This window comes from Pangasianodon hypophthalmus, chromosome 15 (assembly GCF_027358585.1).
Source record: "Pangasianodon hypophthalmus isolate fPanHyp1 chromosome 15, fPanHyp1.pri, whole genome shotgun sequence".
NCBI lineage: Eukaryota > Metazoa > Chordata > Actinopteri > Siluriformes > Pangasiidae > Pangasianodon > Pangasianodon hypophthalmus.
Window position 1 is genome coordinate 6,210,757 of NC_069724.1, and position 16,045 is coordinate 6,226,801.

Sequence of the window (16,045 nt, forward strand, 5' to 3'; positions counted from 1 at the left end):
AACCCTAAAGGTCTGTAAGCCCTCACTCTCAGTACTATCTTTGACCAAACTTTTTAAAGGCAACCATCATTACTAGTATCCACTTATGAACAAATGAATGTTATAAAAAGAAACCTCCAACATGACCTATCCTAAATCTCTGTTGTGACGTTTTTCTAGGACAGGAGCAGCTGCTCATTATGCTGAATGTAAATTAAAGATATATTTTTACCGTGTATTTTAAGGAGTATGTTTTCATATGACAAAATGTCAGTGGAGACAAAGGCGCTATCTTGAGGCAGTGTCTCAAAAAGAAACCGCCTAAAAATAAATAACAGAGAGCTACTTCAGAAGAAAGTGAAACAAGGAATTGCTGGGAAATACATAAATGAAAAGTTCTTGCCATGGCATGTAATGTTGCCATGGCTACACTGCCAATACACTGGTGGCCCTGCAATGCTAAATGATTGTTAGCTGTTGTTGACTGACAGTGGTATATAAACCAGCTACACGGGGCTAGGCTAATGCTAAACTACATCCAAAACTAATACTATATTAAAGAAATCATTCTCCATTTATTCTGACAAATGACCACTTTCTATTATCTCAGTTTTGTAGCCATAGCCATATATTTTTAGGTCCTAAAATATCCTGAGATGAAGTTACCTCTTGTGCTTGTATATTATCAGTTTCACACATTTGCTACCTGCTGATTGATTGATTAATCGGATAGCATGATTTCCAGGAAATGGCTTCAGAAAGAATCAAATGGATGCTACATAAGCATTTCAAAGTGGCATAAAACTGTACTAAATATGTACAAATATTATGCCATGTATTATATATAAATATGTACAAACAGTATGCCATGTATTATATATAAATATGTACAAATAGTATGTCATGTATTATATATAAATATGTACAAATAGTATGCCATGTATTATATTGTTTGCAGTAATTATGAGAAAATATTACAAACATATATGTCACAATTTATGACTTTTTATCCCACAATTGCAAGATACCACACAATTGTGACTTTTTTCTAGAAATTGAGGTTTTCAAAAGTTCATTAGCAAAATTTAATAACTCACAATTTAGTTTTTTTTTATCTCACAACTGAAAGTTAATATTTCACAATTCTGACTTTTTGTCTCACAATTACTTGTAAATATCACACAAGTGTGACTTAATGCTTTAGTTTCCAATCAAACCACAACAATACAAGCATATGCAGCAGTGTGTAAACAAGGAATATAACCTAACTGAAGGATTCTTTTCAGCAGGAACTGGCCATTATAGCATAAACAGGTATGTTGACCTGGATAGCATGCCTGCAGTGTTGGTGAGGCTTTGTTAGGTGTAGGGGATACCCTAATAATCAGAAGCACAAAGTCTCACTAACTCACAATTGCAAAATAAAAAGTCACAGTTGCATAATTTTAACTTAAAGTCGCAAGGTAAAAATTGCAATTGCGAGATAAATCTGCATAATATTTTCTCATACATGCTGTAAACAAGCTGCCATGCCTAGTATTATGTCATCATATTATTTAATAAAGTAGAATATGATTTCAGAATGTAGCTATAGCATATCCTGAATTAAATTAATAAGTAGATCTTGAGAACTTATGCTTACCCTTTTTAGGGTGTTGGTGGAATATGTGTTACTTTTTCTTTTTTTTTTTTTTCCTTGAGAAAATGCATACAATGTACATCATGTTGTCATATCAAATGACCCATTAGGACACATGCTTATATTCCTTAGGACCGCAAAGATGTATGAAAAGATGTTTGTATTATTTCCATTTCAAATTCATTCATGTCAGCAAATCTACGAGATTTTTTTCATGTAGTATTTTTTTTTAAATAATGATGTGTAAGTCCTTCATGTAATGGGTAGTATAGAAAAGGACGTGTCCAGGACATCTGAAATCAACTAGCGATACCTTGCACTGCTGAAAAATCCAGCTTAATCTAACCCAAACACAGGACAGGCTGATCAAGCTGGTAGACCATCACCATATTTGCCAGGAAACAGTTTCTGAATTTTTGTAAAAAATTTTTTGTTGCTACATCAAAGACAAGATATCTTTAAGGAAACACGACAGTCAGGCAGTTAGAAAATCTCAAACATTTATTGATGAAGTAATTACGAAGCTGGAAAATAACGAACCAGCTGGCAAACATGGTCTACCAGTTTGACCAGCTTGGTGTGTGTTTTTGCAGCCAGCAGGTGGTCAGACTAAGGAAGATTTTTCAGCACGATCAGTCAGTGACTGCATAGCTAATCGTTTTAATGCAGACTAAACCGTTAACAAAAGAATGGTGGCCTGTTTGAAGAAATTCATAACAAACTAGCTACTTCGTTGTTTAGTAGCTAGAATATTTGCTACGACAACCTCATCATGTCTTGAACATCAAATCAAGGGCATGTCTGCCTGTCGAGCTGGAATGTTGTGCCTTTGCCACGAGGTGTGCAGAAGAACCAGTTCATTCTGACAGCCTTCCCTTGTTTGCTGCCAAACCTCTTCTTTATGTGCCTGTCACATTTTCCGAAATGGAAGCAATTACACGTGTAAAACCATTGATGTGTAATGAATGCTCTTACACCTGTTGTTTTATACAGTGTATTGCTATTTCTCTTTTTGTAGCCAATAACAAATGTGTATTTATATGTAATGAAAGACTATTCTCAGTATCCCTGTGTCTTTTTCTGTCTCTCATTGTGTAGCTCACAGTAAGAGTGTGAGTTGGCTGTTGGGCTGCGATGGTGACGTGCAAGTCATCGTCATTGGAGAGATGGATGAGTTCAAGTCCTCCAAGATCCTCCGCTCAGGGCTTGGCGAGAGAAAAGCTGCTAGTCTTCGCAACAATTCCCAGTATGGACACATTCCTTTTCCTTCTGTTTTATCTGCAACACAGTCAGTACTCATGTATTACACTTCAAGTCATATTTGAAATATAATGTTATAAACAAGTAAGTAATTCTGAATTGTTGGAATGAAACACAGTTGTATTTTGGCAATCAAATTTGAACTCAGTTAATTCTGGTGTGTGTGTGTGTGTGTGTGTGTGTGTAGAGATCATTTGGAAATTGGTTAATTTGTGCATTGAGAATGAAGGGCCAGGGCTAGGCACAATAATGATATAATATCAATTTTGTGCTGAATTACATCACAATACCTTTAGGGTATTGCCAGCTCCAGTGTTACTCAAAGTACCAAGTAACTGGTTGTGTAGGGAAGTTTCAGACTGTATTTGCCGATCAAGTAAGATGCATTCGCCTGGGGTGTCACTAAAAATACATCACAGGATTCAGAACAGTCTGGTCTTTACTTAGGAATATTATATATATGTAATGTTGGAGCAATTTTCTTATGAACGCACCAACGGGACAAAATTTTCAAGGTAAAGATCAGGGATATAGGAATAGGTGTTCAGTCTCTTAACTCCACCTACTAATTGCTAAGATCTGGAAGTTTTTAGATCACCCCCTAGAGTCCTTTCCCAGCGTCACCATTAAAAGGGTCTCTGATTGGTTAAATCTCCTCAACAGGTTGGGCATAAATGAATTTTTGCATCAAGTGTTAATTTTGTGTTAATTCTCTGGAGCCTATCTGAGGAATACTGGGTGCCAGGTGCAAATACATCTTGTATGGGACAGTACACACACCTCTTCACACAGTCATCACTGGGAGATATCGAGTTTGAATCCCAACGATGCAAACAGCAATCTGTGGGAGGGATGGCATACTCTCTGTCTGTCCTGTCAATCACAGCGACAGTAGCCATTCATGGGCATCTGTGAGGTCATGTATGCAGAAGATGATAGAGAGCTCTTTCCTCCAAGTTTTTATACTGCAGCTTGAGCAGCAGTTCGGAAAGATGCTGTGGATGTCCCAGAGGAAGCATGTGTTTGCTTCATGGTATCAAATTGTCATGTGATTGGCAAGCGTTAGATAGTGGGTAGGAACTGGCAAGACTAAATTGGGGAGAAAATGGGGAAAAATTGAAAAAAAAAAAACTTTTAGGTGTTAAATATCTTTTTTTTGAAGGTGTTAAATAAGCATTGTAAGTATATTTTCTGTTTTGCCGGAAGCCTTAATATCCTAATATACTGTATATGTATACATATAGTGTTACATATAATTTTTTATGTTATTATATTCTGTATGTCCTTTTTTGCAGCAACCAGGAAGCAAGTTTGAAGAGTAACCTTGTAAGCCGAACGTCCACAGAACCTGTGCGATCAGGCAGAGAGAATCTCCCACCCAAAACATTGTCCGGAGTACAGCTTAATTTAAGGGTGCGTGAAAGACAAACCTGTGCTCAGACACTTCATTAACACCAGAACATTTATCAACAATCAAAAATTTAAAAAACGCTATTTTTTCTGAAGAAATGCTATTAAAATAGATATCGAACATACATAAACAAGTTGTCTAATAGTAGCTGACCTTTCTCATCATCTGCTGCAATCATTCTTTAGTTTTCTTGAAATCTTGTGTGAGTCTCTGAATCTTGCAGATGAGGGGAAGAAGGCAGGTGCACATGTGTTTAGTGTTACTGCATCAATGTGTGTTTGTGTGCACTTTTTCCTTTTTGTGGATTTGTTTGTGTCTGTCTTTGGGTCCGGTGTGAGTGTGTGCTTGTGCTTGAATTTAGGTGCTACTGGATTACGTATTTGTGTGTGTGTGTGTGTGTAGGTGACCTTCCTGTTGCTGTCATTAATCTGGGACAGAGCCGTGGGGCAGAGAGACGGACTTTCTCCACAGGGAGAGCCATCCACTGCTCAACAGCCAAATAAATCACAACCTCTGTCTCTCTGTCTTTCCACTCCGTTCTCTCTCCTTTCCTCTCTTTCTTTTCCACTATTCCCTTCTTCACAGTTAACAAAACCTTCCACTCCTTGTCGCCTGCATCTTTCTTTCTATCATGGCTCACCTCTTCTCTTCTTTGGAGCTTGCTCACTATCTTTGAGGCTCAGTGTCAGAGTGTGTGTGTGTGTGTGTGTGTGTGTGTGTGTGTGGTCTTGTTACGCATAGTCTGAGACAAATTCGGTTCTGTGCTGCTGGTTTCGGTTCCACCCCTAGAGAACAGCTGAGGGAGGTCAAAGCACTGCGACGTTATGATCTGTGCTTGAGGCTGGATGTGAGAGTGTGTGTCATGCAAAAAAGTGAGACAGAGAAAGAGGAGCGCGCAAGAGAGTGTGGTAAAATCTGCAGTCCAGGAGGGTGAGGGCGAATTCTCATGCTCGTCCCCTTCTCGTTCACGCTATACTAATGTGAGGGGGAAGAAGAAGGCTCACACATCGTCGTGGGGTTGCCATGGCAACGCCGTGTGCAGCCGGCGCTCAATAAGATGGACGTAGGCTGGTCGCTCTGGCCACTGCGTAATCCTTCAGGCTCCTTACATTCTCCAAATGCAAAAATCTGAATAAACATGCACTTCAACCTTTTCTTCATTTGTTAAATACAGTCACGGATGGTCCTGTACACTACTTTCTAGCTGTGTTTGATTTTGACTTTTTAATATTTATACTAACAGGTCATCTAATTAAGCAGGCTCAAAGTGATACTCTGTGTGATCCGAGGTCTTCTGTTTTGACAGGAGAACAGTGAAGAAGTGAGGACGCTGCCCCCTCCACAGGTACGCTTTGGTATTGCAGCTTGTATTTTTTTCTTTTCTTTTCTTTTTTTTTTTTAGAGCAGGGGTTCTCAACCTTTTTTTTATAGCCAGTGATGCCATTTTAAGGGTCCCAAATTCTTCAGATCCCCCTACAATCCCCAGTCATTCCTATAGTGCCAATTAGCTGAATTTATATTCATACTATTTAACCCATTCACAGTGCATTGCTGTACCCAAGTACACAATCGACAGATTGATAGATAACTATTGTTAATTGATTAAATAAATGGTTTGATTTGTCAATATAGGCACATATTGGGATCACATATTGCATTTCACATAATATTGTCATGAGACTAAAACCTATTTCACACCAAATGCATTGCTGGCCATGTGCATCAGGCCATAAAGCACTCATTTCTGTGCTTTTCTGCATTGCTTTAGTTAATATAATGTGTAAGTATTCTAAAAATGCATTACCACTGTATGTATGATAACATGCAATCAGATTTTCACTTTTTCACTCTTTGAACTTTCACAAAGTTCGGATTTTTAGCAAGGCCAGAGTGTGTGCTGCTACAGTAGACTACAGACTGAAACGTGCTCACCCATGTACTACTTAGATTATGTTTAAAGCTAGAAACCACACCCATGTCACCCAAAAACATGCCTATTTTTATTTTAAATAGCTGCTATGCTCACTGCCAGTCTCCTGTGTACAACAATGCCAATTTGATTACCATGACAGCATGTTGGACACGGTGCTGCAGCAGTCTTGTGTAAAATGGGCTTAAGAGGAGCTCCAAATTGAATGAAAGTTAATGGAATTTTAAAACTAATCCGACAGTTTTAATTATTATTATAATATACTCCATACATCAGGTTCATGTGCATAAAACTACATTATAAATAGCGGTTAGAAAAAATCTCCTGTGACCCCATACACATCTCATGGTCGTGACTCCAAGGTTGAAAAAGTATGCTTCAGAGTTTAGTAAGTTTGTTTTCACTGAAATGTATCCGTCTCTAATTTCTCCCTAGGTATCAGCATGTGAACAAAAGCCTGCATCTCCTGTTGAGAGCGTAAGTATGATGGCTGGGTGCATTATAATATATCCCAAATTCTTGTGCTACTTTACATTTCCAAACTCTAAGGCTCTAACTCAGTAACTACATGGAGAAAATGAATTATTATTAATATGTAGTGTTAACATTATATATTAACACTTTACCGCTAATATTGTTCAGTAACACATAATTAAATATGCATTGACTAAGCAGGCTTGAATGAGTAGTATTATATTAACACTACTTTTAACTACTACTCAGGAAGTAATAATAAATTAATGGTTTGGTAGTTCATTATGGACAAAGTATTAATTATGTAAGGAATAATGCATGACAGAATGTGCTGTTATACAGAATAATCCATGCTGGGGAGGTGTGATATGGCACGATGTGAAACCAGCCCAAAATGGATTATTTTCATACAACACCTAGGTCTGTCATGTGTTTTCTGCTTATAGCTCAACAATTTGCTAACGATTACAATATATAATTTATTAATGAACAAAACATCACACATTTAATGGTTTATAGTTAAGATGTAATGTTGTGGAACTTCCACTTAGACAAGTTAGTTCCTGTTATATCCACAATAAACAGTCATTCCCTTAGCAGCATCTCCCCCCCCCCCCTTCTCTCTCTCTCTCTCTCTCTCTCTCTCTCACACACACACACACACACACACACACAGAAAAACACAGCTTGTCCTTTTGAAACTGCACGCTTGAAACCGGAAAGCGTGTACTCCTCTGTCAACAAGAAAATCATAAAAAAATCAACAAGACGCTTCCGTGCTGAGAAAGCACAGTGACACCAGACACTGAAACTCCTAAGTAAAAAAAATTCACCACATCAACGATTATATGGTTTTCTTTATTAAACAACACATTCTTTTAGTCAGTTTATTAGATTATATGGATCGTCCATCATACAAGTCCCTGTGTATGAGCTATTAATATAGAAACAATAACATGCTAGAACGGAAGCATTAATATAAACCTATTAGTCATGTTATAGCTGATGTGCTGTTACACAGAAATAATGGAAACCTTCTGACCAATCAGATTCAACAGTTTAAGCATGCTGTGGTACAAAGAGTCTTATATATCTCCTGGAGAACTACTAGCTCATCAATTACTAATCACATTATCTCCTCACATACTGCTTTACCTACCCATTAAAGAACTACTAGCTGATGCAAAGTAACTTCAGTAACAGCAATATAAATGCATTTTATCCTTTATTATTATAAACATAAAAAGGCATGTTCAGAGGAAGAAGAGGACAACACACCCCACATTCACCACTTTCCTTTCTGAACATTTATATGTGGCGGTACGAGTCAGTCTGCACATTGGCCTACAGTGAGACTCTAACTAAACCATTAGTGTCTAGGAGACACCTCAATTTTTTCTGTGTCACTTTTCTTTCTGAATAATTACCGATCACAATCAGGAAGAGATCGCTCGCATAAGTACATCACTCTGTGTATGTATCATACTTCCATAGTCTTTCAGATACATTTTCTATATATTAAAGAATGAGTCATTTGTATAGGTTTAGATAATGACTGAAGTGATACTGTGTCCTTCCCTAGGAGATGATCTGGAACAATATTATAAAATGAAACACACTCATTACTAATTAAAAAAATCAGGAAGTGGTAGCTCAGTGGTTAATATGTTAGACTTCTGATCGGAAGGTTGAGAGTTCAAATCCCAGCACTACTAAGCTGCCACTGCTGGGACCTTGAGCAAGGCCCTTAACCCTCAAGTGCTCAGTTGTATAAATGAGATAATTGTAAGTCGTTCTGGATAAGGGCATCTGCCAAATGATATAAATGCAAATGTAATGTCTAGTTAGCTAGTAGTTCTCCAGGAGATATATAAGATTCTTTAATAAATGCTTAGTTCATAATGAACTATCAAACTATTATTACTTAGTGAGTAAATACCCACTATTCATTAGTAGTAGGGATGTAAACAAATATACTGTATTATTCAGAAAGAACAGATTCTAAACAGATTTTTTTGTAAACAGATTAAATACAGATACACATATCAGGTGAACTACTCTTTTTTTTTTTTTTTTTGTCTATTATCAGTGGTCTGCTCCAGTAGCCTGACCTAAACATTGCTTAACTTAGCTCCAAAATAAAACCTTCTGCTCCATATAACTCCATAAAAAATTTGTTTAATCAATATAAAATAGATTGTTTAACTATTCATTGCACGGTTTTTGTTCTTCATTGTTATTAAATGTAAATCCTACCTACAAATTTAAATCCCTGGTATGGGAAAGACATCGCTGTTGTGAAAGAAAGTTCCCTAGCTTACTCACATTAGATAGAAAGTTTTCCAGAAAGTTTCACAGGGCATATGGTTTAGACCAATTATGAGCTCATGTAAAGTAGCTGAAGTTGAGGTAATGTAGACGTTCAAGAGTTGACTAAAGTTCTGTTTTGCAAACTGCTATTTGTTGTACTGTAGGCTGTTATGAACAGCCCTGTTTTATGCAGTGTTTCCAGGGGCATAGTGGTAGGATTCACATTTAGGTCACACCAACTGCTGGTTCAAATCTGATTACAGATACAGATATTTGGAGCAGTAAACTGATACTAATGCAGATATGGAGAGTGGCACTGCATTACAATCCTAATTAGTAGTTTATAGATGTGATTCTGCTATTAATATAGTACTACTCTTATAGTACTTCATTTACTGCATATATAATTGAAAAAATATGTCAAATTTAGTCTGATTATGGGCAGGTGTTTCAGGACAATATCAAAACTGATACAGAGATTATGGATTAGCGCATCTCTTATTAAAATATTATAGTACCGATAGATGTATATCAGCAGTTCTGCTTTATTTTCTATTATAATATTTTTGGTTTATTGTCATCATGATACGATTTTTAAAAAGGTAACATGGTCTTAATAAGAATATTGATGGACTGCCTTACGTTCCAGTTCAACATCTGGATGGTAGACGCCTCTTTAAAAAGCACTAATAAGGGAAATACTGTGAGTTTTCAGGCTTTTTTTCTGCATAGTTTATTCTTATGTCCATGCATGTATATATATATATATGCTCAGTCACATTAGATAGGTATATGTGTTTATGTGTATATATACATATATATATATATATATATATATATATATATATATATATATATATATATATATACATATATATATATATATATATACACATACACACACACACACACACACACCTTTTTTGTGCAATATTTGATGTAATTTGTGTAAGTCTGGGTCTGTAAACAAAAAGATAAATACAGCCACTGATTAATTACAGACTGTCCGCTCCCGAGTGCTGGCCTTCCATCATCTCTCTTGGTGTTTCCTGTGTGGAAAGTCCCTAAACGTCATAGCAAACACTTTAAACATTGGCAATGTTTTCTGTCTCTCTCTCTCTCTCTGTCTCTGTCTCTCTCACACTCTGTAGCTATGTCTGTCAGTTCAGTTCATCAGTGCTTTATTGGCATGAATGTTATAAATCACATTGTTGCCAAAGCAAATAGTGCAAGTAGATTCAACCAAAATGAGTATACAGAGTATACAGAGTACGTATGTCTCTCTGTCTTTGTCTGTCTCATACTCTGTAGGTATGTTTCTTTCTGTCTCTGTTTCTCTCTCAGGCTCTCTAGGTATGTCTTTGTCTGACTCTGTCTATCTCTTTCAGACTCTGCAGGCATCTCTCTCTGTTTCTGTCTATCTATCTCTTTCAGACTCTGTACACAGGTCTCTCTCTCTCTCAGTCTCTGTAGGTATGTCTGTATCAGGCTCTTTCTCTGTCTCAGGCTCTATAGGTATCCCTGTCTCTCTCTCACAGAATCTGTATGTCTGTATGTTCGTCACTCTCAATCTCTCTCAGGCTCTGTAGGTATGTCTCTCTCTCTCTCTCTCTCTCTCTCTCTCAGAGAATCTGTATGTCTGCTGTATGTCTGTTTGTCTGTCACTCTCTGTCTCTCTCAGACTCTTTAGGTGTGTCTCTGTCTCTCTCTCAAGCTCTGTCTCTGTCTATCTCAGGATCTGTGAGTATGTCTCTCTGTCTCAGTCTCTCTCTCAGGCTCTGTAGGCATGTTTTTCTGTCTGTCTCTGTTTCAGGCTCTGTAGAGTGCACTGCATGTCTGTGGTCTTTCCTGGCTCTTCTCTCTGATGCCTGCGAGGGCTGAGGAGGTCACAACACCAGCTGTCCTCTGGCACTTTTCCTCAGATCTGTCCTCTCACACCTGTCTCTGTCTTTACTCCAGCACTGCGTCCTAAATCTCCCTTAGAAGTTTGTGTTTGTGCATCAGAACTAGTCTTTCCTCTGTCCTGGGCTCCTGTCTTTCTAAAGAATCTTTCTCTGTAGGCAGGCAGGCATGTGCCTGCGTTATTTCCAAGAGGTTATGTGTAGGGTGTAAGTTGAAGTGTGTAGTGGGAGTAGGACAATAACAATCACATGGGCGCTTTGTGAGGAGGGAAAGGGAAAGGGAAAGAGCTGGGCCCACGGGTTTCCCCGGAGCAGATGGTTGATAAAGTTGATGCGGGAATTAAAGTGTCAGAGACGGAGGACGTGTCAGTCGCAGATGGATGGAATTGTGCGATCGTCTCCAGAGGAGAGGGCAGGGCCAGCGGCCTTTTTCTCAGTGCCATGCACACACACACACACACACACACACACACACACACACACACACAGCTCCATCCTCACGTGGCTCTGAGCAGAGCTATTTCTTGTCCCCCATGGTGTCACTGAATATCTGTTTACGCCTCAGACCCAATGAAGACCCACATGTTTCATGCTTGGTTTTTTTCTGTATTTGTTGTGACTATTTTAACACTGAATTTAATCACTGCATGTTAAAAGTTAATAAGCAAGAAAAGCCAAGAGGGAGAGTAGGAGAAGAAGTAATAGAGAAGCATGTAATAAACACTGTCTTAAATTACACACTTTGCAGTATATTTTTAAAAACGTTTCCTTAAGCATCCTTTGGATAGTTAATTGTTCTTTGCTTACTAAAGGGGTTCTACTTGGAACCCCTCAATACACTAAACTCTTTCCAATTCCCAAAATCATGTTTTCCTCCAAAACTACCATTTTACAAATAGATTTTTGTCCATTTTTAAAGGAATACTACAGACTTTTTCCAAGCAAATCTCTACAATATCTATCCCATCTGTAGCACATGTGCAAATACCACGAATAATAATGCAGTTTCATTTCACTATATTGAAAAAGAACCAAAAATCACTTTACTTATCTCACATTTAATGGAAATCCCGGAGCAAGAGTTTGACCCGCAATAAACACTTACACATACGATATATTTTTGTAGAAAGCTTTCCAGACTTCTACAGTGAATGGCACTTGTAACCTCAGAATCTGTATAATTTTTCTTTTCTGAGATGGGACTACTTTTGTGGGGGAAGAATTTGTCATTCTTACCAATTAAGACTCATAAACATGGAAGTAGTTTAGTTTCTGTCTGATTGCACATCGATATGATGAAATCTTAGGGCCAAAATTACTGTTTGCTCTACTGCGGTGTTAGATAAAGTTTAAATTTAGATAAAACTACATAACAGCTTCAGTAAGACTTTCTCTCATGTCTCTTTCATTTTAAGACCAATATTATTAAAGTACAATGGTGGTACCTTTGAATGCAGTTACAATATGTTAAACATGTACTGCTTGCTCAATCTGCCTTTAAACTAATATTATTATGTCAGTTACATGGAAACATGTCCAACTTCTTGTTCATAATAATTGCACATAAGCTACAGATGAGGAGGATAGAGATTAAGTTAATAAAAACTAATGCCCTGTTACTTGCTACCATATGACACCATTCTGTTTATTTTTCTTATGACCATTGGTGGTGCTGTTGCGCTTGATTCCACAAAAATCCAAAATACTCTTCCTTAAGACATTTATTTACAGCAAATAATCTGGCATGGGTGCTAAAAATGAAACCTTTAATGAAATTTTAATGTCTGTTTATCTTTGAAAGACATTAGGAGTTTAACCCTGCTAGCACATTTACACCAGCCATCCCTGTTTCCTACAAATATTTTCTGCTTTTTTGCTCTGGTTCTTCATTTTGTACTGTATCTGAGGAGCTAAACTCACTGTAGACTCTTCACCACCTTGTTAGGTTAAAGAAACAAAAGAGGAAGATGACACAGAATGCCCTGAGGATGACACACTTTCTCTGTCCTCCATTTGCTACCGACCCCACCTGATGTCAGCCAGCGTCCTGCACAGCCTCGCACCCCAGGACACACAGCAGAAGACCACGCCACTGTCAATCACAAGCAGGCTATGCTCAGTTGAAGCTAGCGAGCCTCGTATTAGCAGAGGTGAGGACCTATATGTATTGTGCAAACAGTTCAATTTTAATTGAAAATAGGTGCTAGTTTAGAGGAGTTTGAAGCACAGTGGCAGTGTTACCAGATTGGGCGGGTTCCCCTTTTTATCACATAAGTCCAGAAAAAAATGCATTGGGCGGGTTGATTAAATTTGGGCTGGTTTTTGATACAACTGGCAGTTCTTTGTTTCGACTACAAACATGTAATTTTATTAATTCTTCCATAAAATAGAAATTTACGATGAAATATCACAGATATGATATGTAATGTTGACGTTTCAGCGATATAGTTGAGTTTAGACAATAACGTTCAGGCAGTTCTGTCCAATCAGATTTCAAGCTTGCGTTGGCGGGTTTTGTATTATTTGGCATCAGACGTCTGTATCTGTATCAGTTTAATAAATCATCCTCTCATCTTTAGCAATAAAGCTAGCCAGTGACCTAAATAAAGTACTGTGCTAACATTATCCAGATAGCTGAGCTAGCTAACATTAACATTACCTCTCCAGCAGCAGCAGGTCTCTTAACAGCTTCCCTTCACTAGCAAGCTAGCTAACGTGAGGTAAACGATTTTAATAACATAACTGTAATAACATAAAGCTACCCTGTTGAAAAAATATGGAAGCCATTACAGTTTTCTATTTGTTTTCATGCTTTTGTAAGGGTTAATGATATTATTTTGTGTTATAAATGTGTTGATATCATTATGAAAGGGTTGCCATTAGGTCAGTATCCGTTAAGACAGAATTCCTAATGTTTTAGGAGGGGAAATATTCTATTGTGTAAAAGAAGGAGCTAGCAAGATAGCTAACATTCAGTAATCTGTTGTGGTGATGGCAAATGATCAAGTTTTCAACTGGCTAATTACGTTTAACTTAAAGTCTGAAATTGTTAATTCAGGAACACCTCTGATTCAGCAAAATCAGGATGTGCCAGTTGAATCAGTGCATCCATTTTGTAAATATTGAGGCTAATGCACAAATGCTAATCACACCCTTAAGAGGTGTGTGTGTGCCATTTTGCTAGCATAGTTTGCTAGCAAAGTCTACTGTTTAATTTAAGCAGTTTGTCTATTGCTTGTCACCTTATTTGACATGAGCTTCGTACTACAGTCTTGCTCTTTGGTTAACCTCGTCTCATTTTACAAAGACTGTCCCAGACTGTTGGAATCTTTATGACCTTGCCCAGACCATGGTTGTAAAAGCAAGACTGTAGGCTTTTTTTCTGCCTCTGAAAGCCTAGTCTCTTTTACAGGTCCTCGGCTAACACTGTTGACGGGAATCTGTCTGCATTTTTTCTGGTTTAGTTACTTATTTTTAGTATTTTCAGTATTCTATATTTGTATTTAATTTCCTACATTGCCATGCTACACCACGTGTTTACCAGATTCCTTATACATATATATATGGTCTTAATCCTCTGTTTCTGTGCTTCAATGCAAAAAGATGACAACCAAACTAGACCTCTCCAAAAGCTGAACCAGCACCATCCAGTGTGTGTTATTATACATTACAATTCATTTTTTAGTGTTTCTTTAAATGCCCCCTCCTGGACATATCGATACACTGCAACTACAACAGATTCACACGCACCTGGCCCAGGTACAACAAACAAGCACTTTATCCTTATATCATTCGACATTTTAGAATCTCAGATGTCTTATTTGTAATTGTGCTTCATAAGATGTATAGAAGTACAATAGCTGCTTCTTAACTTTAGAGTCATCAAAAACAGAATATAAGGGCAATTAGCCAGTGATACATATATGAGAATGTGAGAAATGTGTGTGTATATGGGTATTTTCAATATGCGTGAGATCTGTGAAGCCAACTAGCTGAGAGTTTGGCTGAGAGTGAGTGTGTGTGTGTGTGTGTGTGTTTCCGCGTGTTCGTTCCTGTGGGTGCACGTGTGCGTGCGAGCGTAACAGCCTCCCGCAGCTGCTGCCTCCATCTCTATGAGCGCATGCATGCGTATGTGGAAGTGTGTGTATGTGTGTGTGTGTGTGTGAGTGAGTGCGTGCGAGTTGCGTCTCCTCTCTTCACCTTCAGAGGGAAGGACACACATTCCTGTACTGCTTCCCGACTCTGGCCCTGGGCGACGCTCGGCCGTAGCTGATAAGTGACAGGGCCCCCAGCCTCGGCTCTACTTAAAGCCCCTCACACACACACACACACACACACACACACACACACACACACACACACACACTCCCTCCTCCTGGCAGCCATGACCCCCCCGCGGCCTGGCTCAGCGCATAGATGTGCCGCTCCGGAATTCTGCCCTCTGCCCCATTTCTACCCCGCCCCCCCTCCTCTGGGGCGGGGGTATTTAAAGAGATAGCACTCTTTTTTTGTCTTTTTACACAGACTCTGTATGTTTTTGAAGAGGGGGTAGATACATCCGGGGGTGTATGTTTCATTTCAGATTTGGGAAGAGGAGACACATGTATCAGTATCTTTGCCAACATTAATCGACATCTAGATTTTGGCTAGAGTGAAACATTTTCATTCATTTATTCATTAATTTTCAGTAACCACTGTATCCTGGTCAGGGTTGTGATGTACATGCAGGGTTGTACCTGAAGCCTATCTCAGGAACACTGGGTGTGAGGCGGGAATACACCCTGGAGGGGATGCTAGTCCATGGACACCATACACACATTCACACACTCATTCACATCTAGGGACAATTTAGTGTAGCCAATCCACCTACTGGGAGGTGGGAGGAAACTGGAGAACCCAGAGGAAACTCACACAGACTCCGGGAAAACATGGGACCCAGGGACCCTAGAGGTGTGAGGCAACAACACTACCTTCTTTACCATCGTACCACCCTAGTTGAGTATAATGTGTGATCTAGCCCTGTGAGTGTTGTAAAACAGCTCCCCCCTTCTGTTTATGAGTGATTTAATTAAAATTAATTTAAATTCCCTTCAAACAAATTTGCTCCTGTGATTAATCGGCATTAACCTACTATTTTGTGT

At 38.5% G+C, this 16,045-nt stretch overlaps 1 protein-coding gene across 5 annotated transcripts in view; it reads left to right on the forward strand.

The window, feature by feature from the left end:
- Window positions 1–16,045, forward strand: part of zgc:100829 (uncharacterized protein LOC445149 homolog) — a 29,459-nt gene that overhangs the window by 6,291 nt on the left and 7,123 nt on the right. For 4 of the 5 annotated variants that reach the window (XM_053240188.1, XM_034311290.2, XM_053240189.1 and 1 more), the window contains 5 exons: window positions 2,717–2,864; window positions 4,174–4,291; window positions 5,596–5,634; window positions 6,655–6,696; window positions 12,850–13,054. In XM_053240188.1, coding sequence (XP_053096163.1) covers window positions 2,717–2,864; window positions 4,174–4,291; window positions 5,596–5,634; window positions 6,655–6,696; window positions 12,850–13,054 — 552 coding nt within the window. Of the gene's footprint in view, window positions 1–2,716; window positions 2,865–4,173; window positions 4,292–4,691; window positions 5,635–6,654; window positions 6,697–12,849; window positions 13,055–16,045 lie in introns of those variants that run through there. The other variant, XR_008303875.1, reaches the window with a different exon arrangement.